This window comes from Alosa pseudoharengus, unplaced genomic scaffold, assembly GCF_046254945.1.
Source record: "Alosa pseudoharengus isolate Yale_2024_CS ecotype anadromous, Long Island Sound unplaced genomic scaffold, YU_APseudo_1.1 YU_APseudo_1.1_scf_9, whole genome shotgun sequence".
Taxonomy (NCBI): domain Eukaryota; kingdom Metazoa; phylum Chordata; class Actinopteri; order Clupeiformes; family Clupeidae; genus Alosa; species Alosa pseudoharengus.
Genome location: NW_027468881.1, coordinates 15,517,903 through 15,539,087, shown reverse-complemented (window position 1 = coordinate 15,539,087; position 21,185 = coordinate 15,517,903). Strand labels below are relative to the sequence as shown.

At 41.4% G+C, this 21,185-nt stretch overlaps 1 protein-coding gene across 1 annotated transcript; it reads left to right on the top strand.

Moving 5' to 3' along the window:
- The first annotated feature begins 156 nt into the window (after positions 1-156).
- Positions 157-20,716, top strand: edem2 (ER degradation enhancer, mannosidase alpha-like 2). The gene is made up of 11 exons (XM_076275629.1): positions 157-332; positions 675-785; positions 872-911; positions 1,008-1,113; positions 2,497-2,622; positions 7,058-7,269; positions 8,370-8,511; positions 8,672-8,796; positions 19,134-19,278; positions 19,527-19,648; positions 20,081-20,716. The coding sequence occupies exons 1-11, from the start codon at positions 226-228 to the stop codon at positions 20,624-20,626; spliced, it is 1,782 nt and encodes a 593-aa protein (XP_076131744.1). The 5' UTR covers positions 157-225; the 3' UTR covers positions 20,627-20,716.
- Positions 20,717-21,185: the final 469 nt, after the last annotated feature.

Genomic DNA, 21,185 nt, shown 5'->3' with positions numbered 1-21,185 from the left:
CCGTATTACGGCTGTCTTTGATCAGAGCTCTATATACGGCTCTGTCTTTGATAGTTCTTCATCGCCACCTGTCGGCCATAGATGGTGCATTCCTTGATCCAATTGACTACGTCAGCGTTAACTAATGCGCATGCTTACTACAACGGTATACTTCCGCTTAATTGCTTCAAGCTGCACAGATGCCGTGCTAACAGAGTATATATATCTTTCTTTACTCGTTTATTCATGCTCAAGTTCCTGTACACAACTTTCTTCTGCATTACTTATGCCTTCTCTGGCATCCAATATGCCGGTAGCAAAGAAATTACGGAGGAGGAAATGGCAAAGTATAGGTAGGCTACGTCTCCCAGCTAGCAAATGTCAGGTACCTGGCTAGCTAATTTACTGTTTGATGGGTAACTAACCACCTGGCCTACTAAACTGCGAAAGTATGCCCGAGGACCCTGAAATATACTAACGTTACTGTAAAAACATAATATTACAACTGACACCGAAAAACAGTTGCGTATATGATTTCATTTTGAGTGTTTCCCAATGTAACGTTATAGCCTACTTTTCAACTTCATGGTAACATTAGCTCGTTGTTTAGATTTTAATGCACTTTGCATGTAATTTACTGTAAAAAGACATGCTGATATTGTGAGTGTGTGAAAGGATGTTGTTCCATTCCATAGGGAAAGAATAAAGGCCATGTTCTACCATGCCTACAACAGCTATTTGGATAATGCCTATCCCTATGACGAGCTCCGGCCACTCACCTGTGATGGCCAGGACACCTGGGGCAGGTCTGAAAACCCTCTCACTAAGCCATCACTTTACATTTCATACCTGCTGAAGAATGACTGAGATTTGTATTTCTCTGTCATTTCAGCTTTTCACTGACACTTATTGATGCTTTGGATACATTGCTGGTATGATCTCCTCAAAATACCTAATTTCCATTTTACTGGCTCTCTTTGTGCTGTGTGGATGCATTTTGTATGGAAATCGTTATTTTGTTTGCACAGATACTGGGGAATCACACAGAGTTTCAGCGTGTGACAAATCTTCTCCAAGACACTGTGGACTTTGACATTGATGTTAATGCATCTGTATTTGAAACAAACATCAGAGGTAAGGAGACATGGTTCTGTTCAAATAGAAGTGAACAGAATTAGCCACACAGGCTTCGTATAACTGTTTTTTTGTTGGTACCAGAATGAAAGCAGAAATGTAATTGTGCTATACTACTGCAGTGCCCGTTCAAACATGCTATTCCTGTAGCCCAATTACATGCCTGCAGGTAGGCCTGCTTTAAAAAATAGGATGATAGGGAAAAACATAATTCTAGGTAAGCATTCAATAATGAATAGGCCTACAGATAATATAATATAATACATGTGAAGTGAGCAGAATTTAAGCATGGCTGCATGTGAAATTTTTTACAAATCAAAATAATCCTAACAGCTGTTTTGAGTCAAGGCTATATGCTTAGGCTGTAGGCCTTGAGTCAAGGCTATAGGCTGAATAACTTTTGTGGAATGATGCATCATATGGAATTTGCAACGGTGTGACTCAAAAAAAGTCTTTGGTGGCCTATAAGTGACATCACACTCTGTCTGCCACTCGTTGCTTGTCGCTGGTTATGCTTTGCATGTGTGGCATTCTGAGACGTTCTTTAATTCGGGACCATTATCGCTCGTTTCAATTTAGGACCTTGCAGTTGGAATTGTCGTTTGCTTATTCAAAGTCTAAAGACAGTCCAAAGTATCCTGGGCTATTCATATAAGTGACATCACACTGTCTGCCACTCGTTGCTTGTCGCTGGTTATGCTTTGCATGTGTGGTATTCTGAGACGTTCTTTGATTCTGGACCATTATTTCAATTTAGGACCTTTCAGTTGGAATTGTTGTGTGCTTATTCAAAGTCTAAAGACAGTCCAAAGTAGCCTGGGCTATTCGAAGTGTCCGCTTATTGCACATCATTTTTTACTTAATTTTGAAGAGCCACTGCATAGCCTACCTGTATGTGTTGGCGTGTTCGTGTTGCAAAATCCGTGGAGTTATCTTGCACTCGCTTAAGTTTTTACCTGTGTAACCTACACTGATCCAGTTCTGCCAAAGCCCTGCTTCTATCCTCTGGTAGCTTACAGTACAGTGCTGTGTGTGAGGGGTAGTGGCTAACGGCTAAAGTCAATGTGCTTCTTTTACCGATATATTTAACGATATCTTTTGCATTTGTTATTCAAACAACGTCAAATTTGGCACTGTACTTACTCATGCCCGTAGCAAGACACCTGCCAAGTTTGAAATCAGTCTGACAAATGGTCAGCGAGATATGCGTGCCACAGACACACAGACATCCGGACACACAGACACACAGACGCTTCAGGCTTTATAGCTAGATAACTGACCTTTACAAGTATTAGCCTTATTTATTGGATATCTTTTAATCATTTTCTCACATAGTTTATGCTTGATGTATGTGAAGACCCTTACATCAATGTTTTTTCCCAGTTGTAGGTGGTCTCCTGTCTGCCCACCTACTGTCTAAGCAGGCCGGTGTGGACGTAGAGGAAGGCTGGCCCTGCTCAGGCCCTCTCCTCCGCATGGCTGAGGACGCGGCACGCAAACTCCTCCCAGGTGAGACCAGCGGGCGTGAGGCACTGCCATGGAACATGTGGATTACAGTGTAGTTACTTTGAGTGCTTTGTGGTTTCAGAGGACAACATGCTGTGATGTTGTAAAATACAGTATGGAGCCCAGCAAAAGTGAATGCAGCCTAACAACAGTGCTGCAATGAAAACCACTTCATGCCGGTTATAATGTTCAGCTTAATTTTGGATACAGTTGATAGCAGGTGGTGATTCAAGCATGTAGCATGTACTTTATTGGAGCATGTACTTTATAGTGCTCTACTGAATTGAACACAAAGGTCTTTCTGTTGTTTAGTCTGGTCAAAATAGTAGAAATAAGTGTCCGTACCATGTGATAGAAGTCAACTACAACAGGAGAGGTCACAGGGTTTATGGGTGGATGTTGTCATTCATATTAGTTAGAGCAATATTTTTTTGTACCGTTATAGTTATTGTTCTTGGTGCGAATGGCCCTTAACATTGAGGTGTAGTACGTGTTATGTATATTATGTACAGCAGTGATGTCTTCTGGCTGCTCTGCCTACGTTAAATATCAGACACTTAGTACACTGGCTTCAATAAAACTAAAATGTGGTAAATACTGCAGAATCCTCCACACTCTCAAAGATAGGTGCTTATGAGGTTGACATTTAGTTTGCACACGCCTAATCATTATTGACAGGAAGTGAAATCTGCTGCTGCTGACATGGTGAGCTTTGGTTGACTCGTCTAACAGAAGCAGAGGCAGGTATCTGTGGCCTTTTCAGATGGAGCAGTAGATTTGTGATGCATGGCCTTGTCTGACCTTTTAAAAATAACAAAAAAGCACGCACATCCCAATTCTAAAAATGGGTGCTGGACAAAAAGGGGAATACAAAGAGAGTGAAGAAAGTCTGCTACACCAATGTCTATTTTTATATAATTATATATTCATATATGTATATATTGAGATTTTTTGTGCAATATACAGTACGGTATCTGGAAGTACAATATGAAGATGTAGGTTTGATTTGATCTACAACTGAATTTTATGTGCAATATGCTATCTATTTTTCCATGTGTTTAAAATTCATGCATGTGATGTGCTAGTCTAGATACTTTTATAATCAGACTAGAGCAGAGATCTTTATTCTCTGGATCGTATGTGTCATGATGATTTGTTATATGCTGTGAGTAATTATTGCTTGTTAACACTTGTCTGACCTTTTCACATTGAACAGCACTGCCTGCCTGTGCTGTAGTCGTGTTGTGACAAGCCATATTTCTTATCTTGTGGCAGCACAACCCACCTGATGCAAAATCAATCTACCCAGAGAGGTCATGGAAAGTCACTATGTGTCCAGAGAGAAAGAGAGAGAGAGAGAGAGAATGAGAGAGAGAGAATGAGAGGGAGGCCAGATGGGTTTTTGGAAAAAAAGTATCCGTTGAGTGCAATGTGCTTTTGCGTTTTTCAGTGTGCGTCATGATGCACATTTTTGACCCAACAGGATAATTGTGTGTCAAACTAGGACGTTTTGTTCCCCTGGTTGCTGCAATGTTCTGCAATATTATCAGGACTTAGATTAGTGACCTTGTACAGCATCTGTGCACAGATACGATATCCGCAGTATCCGAGTATCCGGTTCAGAAACTGATTTAATCATATTTCATATTCTTACACTATTATAGTACATTGAATTGACATTATACACATTTGTAATGTGATATACACAATAAGCTTGCACATTATGTTAGTAATTTGACCAAATTTCATCATTTAAAATTACCCTTAACAATGCCAAGACTACATTTTTATAAACATTTAAACTTAAAAGACCTTCCATAATTTTGTGTTGTCAATCTGCTCTACTGTCACTCTCTGTCACATTTGAGTGGCAATGTCTTATTAAAGAAAATATCTTAATCAGTCAATCAACCTATTAATCAATCTCTCAGATTGAATTGCATGTAAATGTGATGTAGCCTATTATACAGCTCTGGAAAAAATTAAGAGACCACTGCACATTTTTCTGATCCCATCCCACTTTAAATTTGCAGTGGTCAGTCTCTTAATTTTGAATATGACTGTTAACTCATTCGAATGTCACTCACTCAGCAAATGGCGTTTGTAACAAACGGAAGTTCGGGAGGAGCATGACGGAATTTGCCACGCCTCCTTCAATCAGACAGGTTATTTATTCGCAGTCGGCCTCTATCTGCCGAAGTTGCAGCATCGGCGTCACTCCGCTTGCAAGGAGAGCTACTCCGCGGACCATATCTTTGATTAGAGCAGAGTTGGATGTAGTATCGATTGCCCTCGTTTCGCAAGGAAAGCAGACCTACGTCGCCTTCTCCAACAATCAGTTTATCTTTCCTCTCCTACTATAGCAGATCAACCGAGCACCAGCGCCGCAGCGCGGAGCTCCGTTCCTCCGGCGTCTCTCCCTCTGTTCATGCAACATGTTTTTCAACTCCGCAAGTTATGGCAGCCCGCGTGCAGCCCACTACCTTGTCTTCCGCTACTGCGGCCTCTTTCTCTATTCCTAAACAGCTTTTTCCCCTGCTCACTCAACTCAGCAAGTTATGGCAGCCCGCGTGCAGCCCTCTACCTTGCCTTCCGCTACTACGGCCTCTTTCTCTTTCCAGCTAATCAACCCTCCCCACTTTTCTCTTTGCCTACCTAGGGTGCTGTGCAACCTCCTTCCCCCTTTCCCCATCATCTCCCGCCGGCGCGAACCGAGTTCGAGCCCGCGTTTTTCCCCAGCCAGGGACCGCGTCCCTGGTTCTCCCTCACCCCTCTTTCCCTGGATTAGTGCCACCACCCTATAGGTTGCCGTATCTGCATCTCATCTGAGACCATGTCTACATAAAATAGTAATATTTAATATATATAATCTATGTGGTGATCACAAAATGTATTTAAGGGAGCATCGTTTTAACTCATTGCCGGCGTTGGCCGTAAAGGCAGCTGATCCACAGGAGCTGTTGCTCTGTCCCTTATTGCCAAGAGGACAAGGAAGGAATTTTTCTCCTTTAAATGTCTGGGATAGCCTGGCGGGCCATCCTATATCATTAAAATGTATAGTCTGGAATCAAATCATTCACCTGCTTAATCCAAGGGGCGGGCAGAGAATTGTCTTTCAAACTGCCTAGGCATGCAATAGGCCAGCGCTACGACCATATCCGTATCCGGTCGGCAAAACGGCAACACATCCTTCTTCGAAAGGAATGACTTAAGTGCATTGTGTTGCTCTACTTTCAAAGAAAAGCTCCAACTCCTCCAAAGTTGACGCCAACGCCGATTCAAACCGCTCTTCGTTCGCCATAGCCACCTTCCTTGTTGTTCACCGTCGCAGGACTGTCGTTATCCTCTTAAGCCCGCCTTAAGACTCTCTAACAAAATAGAGCGCTGTGATTGGATGAGGTCCACGGCGTCAGCCAATCTAAATTCCTATGGTTCGATACTAGACTTACAGGCTGAGCAAATTAATTTGCTGCCGCTAGGGTGCGTCTAGATTTCTAGGCTATGTCTGGGAGTTTTTTCGCCATCCTCTGTGTTCATTGAGTGTCGGCATATTAAAGCCTTCCCTAGCTGACCAAGGGAGCACCTGCACCTGCGTGTAGCTCTGCTGTTCCTCGGAATCCTCTCTAATGTGTTGCTGCTCATCACTTCTCTTGCCATTATAGCTACCGCAGTTAGCTACAGCAGCCTATTTTAATTGTGTAGGCCTAGGTCTTACTAGCCTACTAAACATTGGGGTGCATTAGATGTTGAACTTCACAACCGCGTGTTTTTGGGCTGTCATTTTCAACATCTACTCTCTCCTGCAGCCCTCTACAATTTGGCTAATTATTTTTCCATCGCATGGAAAGATCCCCCCTCCAGACTACGGACGCTCCGTTACTTGCTTCTGGTTTCAAACGCAGCTCAACGCTGTTCTAACGCAAATCGGAATCCCAGCAGGCCGTTACATATTTTATAGTGCAGCCACCAACGCGGCAAATAGCGGCCTGTCCGATCAAGCGCTCAAAACTCTCGCCCGTGGTCCTCCGACGCCTATCACTCTTATATCAGATCAAGTCTCTCTGATCTGAGGGAATTAGCGCACCTCGCACTCTCCCGTCGAATTTGTTCGCGTGGTCCTGGCTATAGGGTCCCTCATCTTTAACGCATTTTTTGGGGTGTATTGCGGAATCCTGCACGACTCCTGCCTGCGCAGTTGACTCCTGCACGATCCCGCAAATCACTTCAGGACCCTGGCCAGAGACTTCGCCAAACATGCTTTTCTATTATGCTATATCTGTTTGCAAATTACGGAATGTGAACTAGTGAACTGTAGGATGACCTCAGAAAAATGTGCAGTGGTCTCTTAATTTTTTCCAGAGCTGTAGGTTGTGCAGTGATTTTACATGATCACCACCACCTTAGTCATTGATCCCCCATATCTGCGGGTTTCCTTCAGCCTTCCAGACGCCCACAGGGATGCCCTATGGTACAGTGAATCTGCTCAGGGGGGTCAACCCTACTGAGACCCCTGTCACCTGCACTGCTGGGGTGGGCACCTTCATCCTGGAGTTTGGCGCCCTGAGTCGCCTGACTGGTGACCCTGTGTTTGAGGAGGTAGCATGGAAAGCCCTCCGGGCTCTCTGGAGAACACGTTCTGACATTGGACTGGTAAGATACAGCAGTGCCCTCCAGGGCTTGCAAAATTTAGAAATTCCTGGTAGCCTTTCGGGCCTGAAATTAATTTCACTAGCCCGAATAAAGAAATGATCATTTCCAACGTATGTATTTGAGAAAGCAATAAGGCCATTTTACCAAAGATAGATGTTAAAGTAACAGCAATAATGGTCAAACTTTAGATCTGTCAATGCACTGAAATTTCAGATTACAAAAGTGTTTGATAGGTCTAATGGTGTGATATTAATCTGTCAGATTCTGACTTAAAACCCTCTATTACACTATTATAATTCAGTTGAAAATAAATGTTGTTTTGTTCACTACATTGTCATATTTTTACTTTTTACAATAAATAAATGTTAGTTGTTTTTGCTGTGTAGCCTGTGGTTGGGACTGACTTGAAGTGGGCTACTACAACAAAAACAAAATGGAGAGGAGTATTTGTTGAGTTTAGGAGTTACCGGTCAGATGATTTGCTTAAATTACATCTAAAGCAAGAGAGATAATGTGCAGGTTACTCACAGAGGATGAATATATGCTACTGAGACCTTGAATTTCCCCTTGGGGATCAATAAAGTATCTATCTATCTATCTATCTATCTATCTATGTTCTCAGCAGTCTTAAAATAAACTACACACTGACAGACTTGAATGCTGGGTAGTATTCGTTTTCTGCCCCATAAGCTATGCGCTATGCTTTCTAAGATTAGCTGAACTCAGATTAGCTGAATCTCTTGCTTCACACATGCACTACTGTAATTTAAAAATGAACACACTCTTTCTATTTTATTCTATCAGTTACCTCTACAGTTCTGTATTGAAAACCCAGTAATCATAGTCTCTGCATAGTTAAGGTCTAAATTCAAGTTAATCATCACCAATGAATTGAGTCATATTTCAAAAGAAGGTTAACAATCTTTCTGCCCAACTAGTCTCTAAGTTAATTATTTGAAAAAATGAGTTTCCTGTTCAAAACAGAGGTGGTCCCATTGTAAATTATCCTGTTTTCTCACCCTTTGCCACTGTTACTTCTGATATAAGACATCTGTCAGCAGTAGCTTATGAAGATACCCATTTCTGACTTTCTGCCAAAGGTGGGGAACCACATCGACATCGTGACCTCCAAGTGGGTGGCCCAAGACGCAGGCATCGGAGCGGGCATTGACTCGTACTTTGAATACCTGGTGAAGGGTGCCATCATGCTGCAAGATGAGGAATTGCTGTCTATGTTTCATGGTATGTACTGAACACAGCATGACTCTGTTTCCAACTATCTTATGATACCGATAGGTATAGCAGTAATACGTTTGATGTAAAATTATGTCTGTCCAGCTAACACATTTTTATTGTTACTCGAGGGTGCACCTGATATTTGTTCTTCCTTGTGTCCTTGTAGACTATGATAAGGCAGTGAAGAACTACACCAAGTTTGATGACTGGTACCTGTGGGTCCAGATGCACAAAGGGACTGTCTCCATGCCAGTGTTCCAGTCACTAGAGGCCTTCTGGCCCGGCCTACAGGTACCACAGTCCTACAGGACAGTCCTGTTATGATCTCATGTCAGTGCTCTTGCCTAAGTTACCTGCTGACTTTTTATAAAGAGAATATCTACAGAGTTGTGTATCTACATGTGAATGTGAAGTGTAAAAGTAAAAAATCCATTTCCATTTAATCGTAAATTGCAAAAGGTTAATACTGTAGGCCTATGTCCTATAAACTCTATTGGAATTTATGGTAATTTTGATACCATAGATTTAATAGAGACCCAGTCAGACCAATAGTATGAAAAATCAGGAACAGAGTTTATTTACAATGATGCGCATCAAGGGAGAGACCGCATGACTTCACCTAAAGATCCATCAGCTGCTCTAACTAGACAAGGAAATAGTTAGGGTTTAAGTATCCTTCCAGGCTGACGGGAGATGGCGTTGGTCATCCCATCTCAGGTGGACTACACTGAATCAGACTCTGATTAGTGGCAACCTGGCAATCCGGAGCAGATAGCTACTGACGCAGCCATGCAGAACAGTAAAACACTGCAAAGTCATAATGTTCCCGCTTATCTCTAAATACAGTCACACACAGATATACACAGGGACAGTACAGATATCTGTACAGTACAGTCATTACATAGAATCATACTTTTAGTATCAAAGTGACCCACTAATGAGAAATGCAGAACATTAAACCGCATATTGGAATATTGGGTATAATGCAGAACATTAAACCACATATTGGAATATTGGACCTAATGTCCACTTTCTCTCAGTCCCCCTTTTTCAGCCTTTATGGCTGGACCATTTTATCAAATATTGCCACTGGGGAAATGCACAAAATATAAATGATTATACAATTGTTTCATTAAAGTTAGTCAGATCCAAATAAGCAGGTACATGACTAGATACATGCAGTAATTGTGTCTCTTTACCATGTGTATAATACTTAGGCAAAGCTGAATATAAAACCAAAACGCATAAGAAATGTCTCTCAGCAATTCTCAAATAGAACCCAATAAAGGAAATGAATCAAATGAAACAACATGGTTACATGTATAAAAGTGGCCCTGACTGTCTTGATTTCTCACAGGGTGTGAAGAAAAGTTTACAGACCACAGAGTACTAGTGATTACAACAATAACCAAACAGTTCAAGGGGGAAAAGAAACAATAGACAAAGGGAAAAAAAGTCTGTAGGGTCTGTAGAGTCTGTAAGGCTCCCCCTTTTTAACCACTGATTGCACCTGAAACAAAACACAGAGATATACATATCTGGGCCCAAGGCCCCAGTAGTGCTTCCTAAGTTTCAGCTAACATTATTAAAAAGATTTCAATTGCAATACTGCTATGATCAGTCACCAAATTAGTAATTAGCAATGAAATATAAATTCTCATGAATTGAATCATGAATCATGAGGGTATTAAGACAATGGCAGCAGTCAACACTGTGCCTGACTTCAGACCTGTGTGTGTGGCTGGCAACAGTGAGGAATCCCTCCCCAATGAGCTTAACTCTTTTTACACCAGGTTTGAGAAAGATCACCAGTCTCAGTTGGCGGATATCATCAGAAGCTTGACCCCATCACCATCACTGTTGAGTCTGTGGTGGAATGTCTGAAGAGGACACAGATCAAGAAAGCTCCTGGTCCAGATCACATCTGCTGTTACACACTGAAATACTGTGCTGAGCAACTTGGAGGAGTTTTCCAGCAGATATTCCAGAGGTCTCTATCTACTGCCAATGTCCCACAGTCATGGAAACACTCCACAATCATTCCCATTCCCAAGAAGAGCAGCCTTAAGGTCCTGAATGACCTAAGACTCATAGCCCTCACCTCCCTTGTTATGAAGGCCTTTGAGAGGATTGTGAAAGCTCACATTATCAGCGCCACAGCTTCAAAGATGGATCCTCTTCAGTTTGCATATCGTGCCAAAAGAGGGGTGGATGATGCCAAAATCTACATATTGAATGCCATCCATGAACATGTAGAAAGACCAAATTCTTTTGCCTGGCTCCTATTTGCAGATTTCTCATCTGCCTTTAACACCATTCAACCTCACATGCTGGCTAAAAAACGTATGGACTATTTCAACCTGGATCATCAGCTAATTCTGTGGATTACAGACTTTCTGACCCAAAGAACACAGACGGTGCTGGTCAACAAGAGGTTCTCTGACATCAGATACACGTCCACTGGCTCACCCCAAGGTTGTGTCCTCTCACCACTACTTTTCATCTTGTACACAGATGACTGTAGAAGCCGCCATGCTGATCGTCACCTAGTGAAGTTTGCTGACGATACTGTTCTCCTTTCCCTGCTACATGGTTCTGTCCAAGATCACGGGCCTGTCCTCAGTGAGTTTGTGGAATGGTGTGATAGCTCATTTTTGGAGCTAAATGTTACAAAGACCAAGGAGATGTTCATTGACTTCACTAAGCGTGGAGGAAGCAGGACTGCAACTACAATCCATGGGGAACCAGTGGAAGTTGTACATGAATATAAATACCTGGGCACTATCGTTGATGACAAACTGCGTTTTGACTCTAATACAGAGGTGATTATGAAAAAATGTCAACAGAGGCAGTATTTCTTGAGGAAGCTTTACTCCTTTGGAGTTAACAGGAAGATTCTTAGCATTTTTTACCTTTTCTCCTTTATTGAAAGTATACTGACCTTTTTATCCATGTGCTGGTTTCACTCCCTCTCAGTCAAAAATAAGAAACACCTCCAGAGCATTGTGAACACATGTTCTAAAATCATTGGCCACCCTCTTCAGTCTCTGACATCACTGCACGACAAGGCAACATTAAGGAAAGCCAACTGCATCCTAGAAGACTCTACCCATGTCCTACACAGGGTTTTTGAATGGCTGCCCTCTGGCAGGCGTCTGCGCTGTCCTCTGGCTAGGACTAACAGGAGGAAGGCCACCTTTACTTTTGAGGCTATTCACCTTTTGAACTTGAATCCAAGCCCCCTCCTCCATCTCCTGGGACTAACCCCCCCCCCCCCCCCCCTTACACCCCTGTCTGTCCTATTCTTTCTTTGTCTGTCCTGTCTTATATGTTGTGTTATGTCTTATATGTTGTGTTATGTCTTATATGTCACTATGCCTGCATAGAGAAAATTGCCCCTCGGGGATAAATAAAGTTTTTTGAATTGAATTGAATTGAATTGATCTTCATGGATACTTTTTTTTTTTGTGTGCCTCATATCAAGAATTGTTTATCATACAGCAAAGCTAAATTATCTTAACCTTTTTTCCACATTGTTTAAAGCAGGCCTAAAGGAATGTTAGAACTTTATTCTGAACATATTCTTAAACAAATGAAAAGTTGTATTTTATTTATTGCATTGCTGTATCCAAAATACGTAATTGTAAACAATATAGTCTAGTATGTCATCATACCACATTATCATCTTGACACTGGTTTGCATAGCTGTAAAACCTTTTCCATGTCAATGATGAGAAAAAAAAATACCAATATAACAACTGCAGTGGGTGTGTTGTTAATAAACAGATGAACTTATTAGTTCAAAATTAGTTCAGTGTAGTGAAGTCAACATCAACAACCTCTCATCCTCCATGAAAGAAAAAGCTATCTTTAATCATAACTTGATACACTGCAAGAGCTAGCTGTCTATGTTATCAGACTACTCTTAATCAGACTCCCCCTTATGATCTGCAGCAAGGCTGCAAGATTATTCCCTTAGCTAAAGTGTTGTCGTGTATAACACTGTGTCCTAGAGCTAAGTGCGTCATAGCATCAACAATTTGATAAATTCACTGCTGTTGGTAAGATTTATTACTTTGCTAAACTGGCCCCAAAGTATGAATTTAACTGATGCTTCAACTCTTGTCAGTGTTGTCACTGCCAGAAGCACGAGATTGTGGAGGAATGCTTAATACATATGTCCAAGCTACAAGTTCTGCCTCTTGTGCTCCTCATTATCCAGAACCTTCTCTGCCCTCAGAACCTGTATGTCTTCCACTGTCGCCCATTCAGCCAGTCGCTCACCATAGTGTATGGTGGCCTCACTCAAAGCAGGACATGGCAGGGCTCAAGGCCTACACACCTAGCCAATCAACAGTCAAAACACATCTGTGTCTACCTTGAAGCAAGAACATAGCGCCCGCATGGCTTCCAGTGTTTGCGGCCTACACGTGGAACAGGATAACTTGGGTCAGGTTCTATTAGCATAGGGAGCAGGGAGCTTGGGGAAACAATTAGCCTGCATTTGAATTAAAAAATTGCATTTCAATCAAAATGGTCATACTTTCTATGGGGCCTTTATTAAATTTACAACTGGAAAATCTAAACCAAAACTGGAATATGTAATCTGATATAATTAACATACCCATCATCTTGCATTATGTGCTCCTGTGACTTGTAGTGGATTGGGGACAGCAAGGATGGCCTTGATGCTATGGTCCAGGCATCCAACACTCTTTATAGCACAGCACACAGCATTTCATTTTCCCTGCAAAGCTTCACTAAATTTAGTTACAACAACAGATATTCCTAGGCGGAGATATCAGATATCAAAATGTATATAAAAACTGGAGGATGATGTAGGAGGTTGTGACCCTATGACATTTTAGTCATTGATTAAATCAAAGTAATGTGAGGCTAACCGTGTAAATATACACTTTAGATCATCACAAATAGCATGCAAAACTGCTATTTCCCTCACCAATGAGCACTACTGCTACCAAATAGCCCTCCTAGTAGTTTTTCCATTTAGGATGAATCAACCCTGAGCCTGCTCGATCTGGTTTTCTTTTCATCCAAAGACTACTACTACAAAATAGCCTTGACTCCCTACGGAGGAGATTTTTTTAATTTTTTTTTTTTTATTATTTTATTCACCGAACGTTCGCCTTTTTGCTTGATCACTGGTTCTCGCTCCGACGTGTCAGGAGAATTCTTTTCAGTAGGATCCCGTCACCGGGGGTCAGAAGATCAGCCCTCTCGCCTTGATGTCTCAGACAACCAAGGGCTTTCAGGATTCGCAATTCTGTTAGGTAAATCAATTCGGAATCAAGAAGATGAGACAGGAGCCAGTGATCAAAATCATCCAATTATATTGAATATTTGCAAAGAGTGAGGATAGTACAACACAGCTGGTTGAAACAAAGAGCTTTACATTCTAAGAGTGCTTATATACTTCAGTGGCTACATAAGTCAAGCGTAACTACTGTACACCCATAGTCATACAATTCAAGCGTGACTACTCCTAATGGGTAGTCACTTAATCAAATGTTGGTGGTTTGTTACCTTACTTGTTGTTGTGAGCAGATCGCTCATATATTAGAATCTCAGGCTTCTCTGAGTATATCTTATTCTAGGGCTAGGGCCTGAATCACCAGGGGGAAAAAAAAATAAGATGGGCTGAAGCAACCTAACAGCCCTGGTCTGCCTGTAGGTCTCTGGTTTACCCGTTGCTGCGTGTTCAGCTCCCTTACGCGTGTTTCCAGAGGCCCATCCCCAGAACCAGGACTGCAAGATCACCCCCATCCATTTTGTTCCAAAGGAAAAAACAAAACACTTAGGACTGTAGAAATGATTCAATGACTATTGTAATTCAATGGCACATAATTTTCAATTATTTCAAAATTTCTGGCAAATCTAACAACAATATCAAACAAGGGCATTACATGTCTCTTTTAGCATTCACAGGAAAACAAACAAAATAAAATAATTAAGGCATGTTGACCAAATACAAACCAAAACAAAACATGTTGCCACTCTTAAGAGAAGTAACTCTTGACTGAATTAATTATGGTATGCAATCAACATCTAAACGTCTTTTTAAAAGAGTAATTCAAGTGTAATAAATGTATTTTCTCTTCTCCACTTTCTCTCTCTCTTTACACTGGCTCCCTGACCTTCAAATGCAGAGATAACAACCACTCACACACACAGCTAAGGCAGAGAAGATCTGTACCTTATGGTTAAGTGTGTTAGTGTTTACCGTACCAGCAAGAGTAGTCTGAGCGAATTAGGGTTGAAGTTGGAAGTAAATACAGCAAAAGGATATTTGGTATCAATCGAACCGTAATTTCATGTAGATTAAGAATTTCAGGTGCCTACAGTGCAGATTTGTACCAGAAAAAAGATATACAGCTTTGAATGGACCATGGTATAATGATTATTGGGCCAATTATCACATATAGATATTAGCTGATATCTCCCATACTGGTAAAAGGATCTTTACCAAACTTGGTGTACTTACTCACCATAAGTTCTTGATAAAAATTAGTAGGTGTTTAATGTCTTAGGGTCAAAGGTCAAGGCCACGTGAGGTCATAGTTGACATGCAATGTTTGTTTTATACCTCTCAAGCAGATTAAAGGATCCTCATTAAACCCAACAATTAATTAAGCCTAAATTAACTAATAAGGCATTAAAGATCATGGGGTCACAGGTAGAGGTTAAAGGTCATGAGGCTATAGCTGGCTGAGGCATAGAATCAACTATCTGAAAAAGATTAAGACATTTATTAAAGCAAAACAAACGTTATTTTCTGTATAAAAACTGTTGTTTCAACCTCCATATCTTATTTTAGTATTGTAGTAGTAGCCTCTGAAACCAGGGGAAATCTAAATAATTTGCTGTTTTAAAAATGCAAACATCTGTGTAAATACCTGTTTTAAAATAACTGTTTCAGTTCAGAGTTTTAGATTAAATCCAAATCCATTTTCGTCAAACATCTGATAAACATTGTCATCTACAGCTATTTCCTTCAACTTAAATTATAACGCCAGACAATTGATGTAAATGTCTATGTTGATAGAATACTGTTAGAAATAAAAACTACCCTTGCATTGCATTGCAATAGTTATACTTTGTTCCCTGAAGTTGGTAGTAGGCATATAAACAACGGCAGCAGCGGACTGATATTACCTAGGATTCTACTAGGTATTATGGTGGGTTTTCAGGATGTGAAGGAATGTAATCATGGGTTTCATAAAGTACTGGGGGTACCAGGATGAGAGGATCTCCTCCTTACATGGTTAAGGGAGAGGGGGTGTTGTCAAGCTGGTGAGGACTGGACAGGACAGGGATGAGGAGGCCACTGTGCCTTACAAGTTAGGGCCTGTCTAGCTAGGAAGAGAATAAGATAAGGCCTTATTTCACCAAACTGGAAGGAAACAGAAAAACTTAGGGCTACACTATTTACATATGTTACCTATGCATTACATAGGTTTGCATATAGTTTTATGCATGATGGGAAGATGGTTTCCACCAATTTAAGCGACCCTGCTTGGTACTGATTGGTGAAGGGTGTTGATGGAGATGGCGTGAGAGGGTGGCACTTCTCAAGGGCTGAGGAGTATAAAATATAGTGTACAGTATAGCCATCCGTAGGGGAGATCTTGTCGGGGGCCCCAGCTGATGACATCTCCTCCCTATTGCTTTGATGGTTGGTCTGGACTTTGGTTGGGCTGTACTATCATTGCAATATGGTAAATAAAGATCAACAGTCTTCGGAAAATCTTCTATCTACATTGTCTCCTTCGGACGCCTTGTTCCAGAGTGCTAAATTACTAAATAGTCAAGTGGTAATTGTTAATTAGACAATTGGATTTGGAAGTGGACATTTTCTAGCCTGGAAAATCCAGACCCTGGTAATCTAGAAAGATTAAGGGTCTGGCCACGAACAATGTAATGGCCCAACTCGAGGGGCGGCACCAAGCGTGCATTTGAAAATCTCACTGCACGCTATTGGATAACACTATACCAATGTTTACTCCACTCACATCCATCTGGGATCGCTTCCGTTGAGAGTGATTTCGGCACCAGATTTTATGGTAGAGCCAATCAGGACGCAGGGCGGAAGTTTCATAGATGTGACGTAGCGTAGAAGCGACTGTGAGACTGTTCTCAGCGTCACGGGTTGGCTTCAATGTGAGTGGTTGAAGTAGCATGTTAATAGAGGACGGACAAGTGGCTTATCCAATCATATGCAAGGATTTTTGGCCCAGCCTTCTGAAACACCACTCCAATGGATCGATCCCAGATGGATTAGTGGAGCTAGGCGGAACGAAATTCATCTGGCGAGAGTCAGGTTAGTCTCATCATCCATTGCAGTGAAATGGAAAATAATGAATCAAGACAGTACTGAGCACAACTAAATACTGATATTCATCCCAGGGGAAAATATTGCTTCTTACAACAGTCTCATCTTTCAGAAACAAAATTTAGAAAATGAACTGCTATCCTGATACTTTGTGTCCCTTAATGTGCTTTGTAAGAAATTATAAGGTTGCTTGTAACAAATTCGTATTTAATTATACTATTGATATCTACCGTCAAAATCTTCCAAAATATTTAGATATTATTTTTTGCCCACCCCTAACTTCAACTGAACAGATAACAACGGACATGCCACATTACTAACATCAAAACTGGAAGACAATGCTAGTCTTCAGGGTCACAGAAATTGCCAGGAGAAAGTGGACAACACCTTGTCCATGAAGGGAAAAATAGCAAGGGCCACAGTTAACAGTCATACTAACTTATGGAAAGTCACAACAGCAGAGAAAGCTATAATTTACAGCTGGAAGTAGCACTGCTTGTACTGTGGAAAGGACTGCATGGGCAATATTGAAAGAGATATTGGTCAGGTCATGACTATGCTAGTGGAAGTATTTCACTGTTATGTAACTGCTAAGCACATTTGCATACAGTAATTGCAATCAGATTCTTGATTCTTATATACAAAGGAGGGGTATTAAACTCATTGTGCTGTAGATAGGGACTCCCCATGTCAAAAACAACCAAGTCAATGTTGTGCAACATAAAAAAAGTTCACTATATTTACAGTAATTGAATTGAACATGGCATGTTGATTAGCATGTCTCCACCATCTATAACCTTGTATGTCAGGGGATGAAACTGACCTTAACCTTTGACGCCATGGCCCTGAGTCCCTAAGTTCATCTAACTTGTATAGACAATAAATGTACTAGAGTTAATGAAGATCCATCAGTCTGCTTTGGAGATATGAACCAAATACTGCATGTGAGTTATTTGTGTGACCCCTTGTAACCTTGACCTTTGACCTCAAGACCTAAATTGTCTTGCCAGCTCTTTGACAACTTGTAGTGGGTAAGTAGACCAAGTTTGATGAATATCTTTCAATTGGCTTAAGAGATATCAGCTAATTTTTGGCCCAAAAATCATTGTGCCATGCTCCATTCAAAGCCCTATATATTTTTTTCGGTACAAATCTGCGCTGTAGGCACCACAAATTCTTAATCTACAGAAAATTACGATTCAAATGATACCAAATATGCTTTTGCTGTATTTACTTCCACCTTTGACCCTTTTCTAGGCTAATTCGCTCAGACTAGAGTGCCCTCAATGGTGACCACAGAATATCCTTTACCTTTGTGGAAAGGAACAACTCAACAGGAGAGAAGGAATTAGACTTCAAACACTTAACAAAATCTTGGCTTTAGTTTAGTTGAGAATAGTTCAGTAAATCAAACAAGTTTGAATCCCAAGCAAAAACCCCCTTTGCCCAATGGCAGTCATAATAGCACTTTAAAGGAACAAAACGTACTACTCACGAGAGCGCGTCTTACCAGCGGGCTGAGGGATCACACACAGTAAGTTTGGTAAAAAGAACAATCCTTAATTCAATAGATCAATATAATCCTTATCAATCTCAGTAGAACCACCATAAACTGATGGTAATTTTGATACCATAGATTTAATAGAGACCCAGTCAGACCAATAGTATGAAAAATCAGGAACAGAGTTTATTTACAATGATGCGCATCAAGGGAGAGACAGCATGACTTCACCTAAAGATCTATCAGCTGCTCTAACTAGACAAGGAAATAGTTAGGGTTTAAGTATCCTTCCAGGCTGACGGGAGATGGCGTTGGTCATCCCATCTGACGTGGACTACACTGAATCAGACTCTGATTAGTGGCAACCTGGCAATCGGGAGCAGATAGCTACTGACGCAGCCATGCAGAACAGTAAAACACTGCAAAGTCATAATGTTCCCGCTTATCTCTAAATACAGTCACACACAGATATACACAGGGACAGTACAGATATCTGTACAGTACAGTCATTACATAGAATCATACTTTTAGTATCAAAGTGACCCACTAATGAGAAATGCAGAACATTAAACCACATATTGGAATATTGGTCATAATGCAGAACATTAAACCACATATTGGAATATTGGGTATAATGCAGAACATTAAACCACATATTGGAATATTGGACCTAATGTTCTATTCCACTTTCTCTCAGAATTCATATACTATATCTGGTGTAAACAATATTTCAGTAACCTATCTTCTAAAACTTATTTTTGTTGTGGACTATACAAGAGCCTGGTGGGTGACCTTGACAGTGCAGTAAGGACCTTCCACAACTACTACACTGTGTGGCGTCAGTTCGGAGGTCTGCCTGAATTCTACAGCATTCCTCAAGGCTACACAGTGGACAAGAGAGAGGGTTACCCCCTAAGACCAGGTATGCCTCATACATAGCATATGGCCACACACTTAACATATATAGTTTGAACAAGCAGTTTGATAGTTTGGTTCACAGTGAGTCAATTTCTTAGAAATCACAACAAACTAAAAACCTGTCACCTTAACATCTATATTGTGTGTGTGTGTGTGTGTGTGTGTGGTGTGTGGTGTGTGGTGTGTGGTGTGTGGTGTGTGGTGTGTGGTGTGTGGTGTGTGGTGTGTGGTGTGTGTGGTGGCGGCATGTAGAGTTAATAGAGAGTGCCATGTATCTATACAAGGCCACAGGGGACCCTACCTTCTTGCACCTTGGACGGGACGCCGTGGAGTCCATTGAGAAGATCAGTCGAGTGAAGTGTGGATTTGCCAGTGTGAGTGATAAACTGCTGGACAGCAGTCCTGATGAAACCCATAGGGGTCAATCTGCAGCTACTGTAGTATTCAGTAGAGCTGATAAAGCTTTTATTTTTTTAAATGCGAAAACCTTCAAAGGCTTTTGAAGGCTGGTGAAGGGTGTGTTATCTAACATTTTGAGGTTTCTTTGAACTTTTAGAGTTACCTTAGTGAACAGTTTTCTCTGTTCTCATGAACCGTTTCTGTCACGAATTTATAGATATGTTGATGTAACATTAGAAATTATCTGTTTAACTTGGTCTGTTAAATTCCACACTATATCAACACTGTTCTGGTGAATGCCTACAGACATTCTGAGGAAAATCACTAAGATACCTAATACAACAACTGGTTCTCTGGTTACAGCAAAATAACAAATAAGAGGGAAAATTATCTTTTGTTAAATACAGGTGAAGGATGTGAGGGACCACAAACTGGACAACCGCATGGAGTCCTTCTTCCTGGCCGAGACCATCAAATACCTCTACCTCCTGTTTGACCCGAACAACTTCCTGCACAACAATGGCTCCACGTTTGAGCTTGGTGGCCCGGACGGTGACTGCGTGCTGGGGGCCGGTGGCTACATCTTCAACACGGAGGCCCACCCTCTGGACCCTGCTGCCCTGCACTGCTGCAGCCGGGCCCAGGAGGAGCGCTACGAGCTCCAGGACATCCTGCTGAGTCTCTCCGAAGTCCCGGACGCCCCCAGCCAGCCGGTGAATGGAAAGGTGGAGGAGGAGGAGGAGGAGGAGGAAGAACATGAATATGAACGATGGCAGGTGGAAGGTGAAGGTGCTGCAACAAGGAACAAGGACTGGGACAGAGATTTGCGGGCGTCGGAGAGCATAGTGCTGAAGCCAGGGAGTCAGCGTAAGGCCCGCGTGCTCTCCTGTCCAATGCAGCCCTTCAGCTCCAGGCTAGCACTCATGGGACAGGTGTTCACAGACAGCACGTGAAGAACTACGGGAATTACAGAGGGATATGTGTCTGTCAAGAGAGTGACGTTTAAATTCAAATGAAGGAAAATCTTTTTAATAAATATTTATTTAGGGAATATTTCATTTGTCATTTTGTGGATATTAAAACATTTTTGGTTGTCATTTTAGTCCAATACTTACACGTGCAGTGTTTTAAAAACAAACCTCAAATAAGAATTCAATTAATGCTTAGGTTACCTGATTAAATGAATAATAACATAAATCTGACACCATGAAAAAAAAACATTAGAATACAGAACTTTATTGTGAATTCATAAAGAAACAAGACCACACAAAAAGATTGTTGCTGAAAGAGAGAGACTTAAGTCTGTGATCAGCTGTTCTGCACTTCTGACAAAGAAAATGTGAGACAATAAAGGCCACAGAAAAAGACCTTCAGGTCCTAACACAGGGCCATTCACTTACCCCCAGTACCGAAATGCACACAGTAAGCCTCAAATGAAAAAATAAAAATCTAAAGCTGCTTAACAGGCCACACAAGACCAAACGCCGCAGCTAATCAGTGGAGATTCTTTGT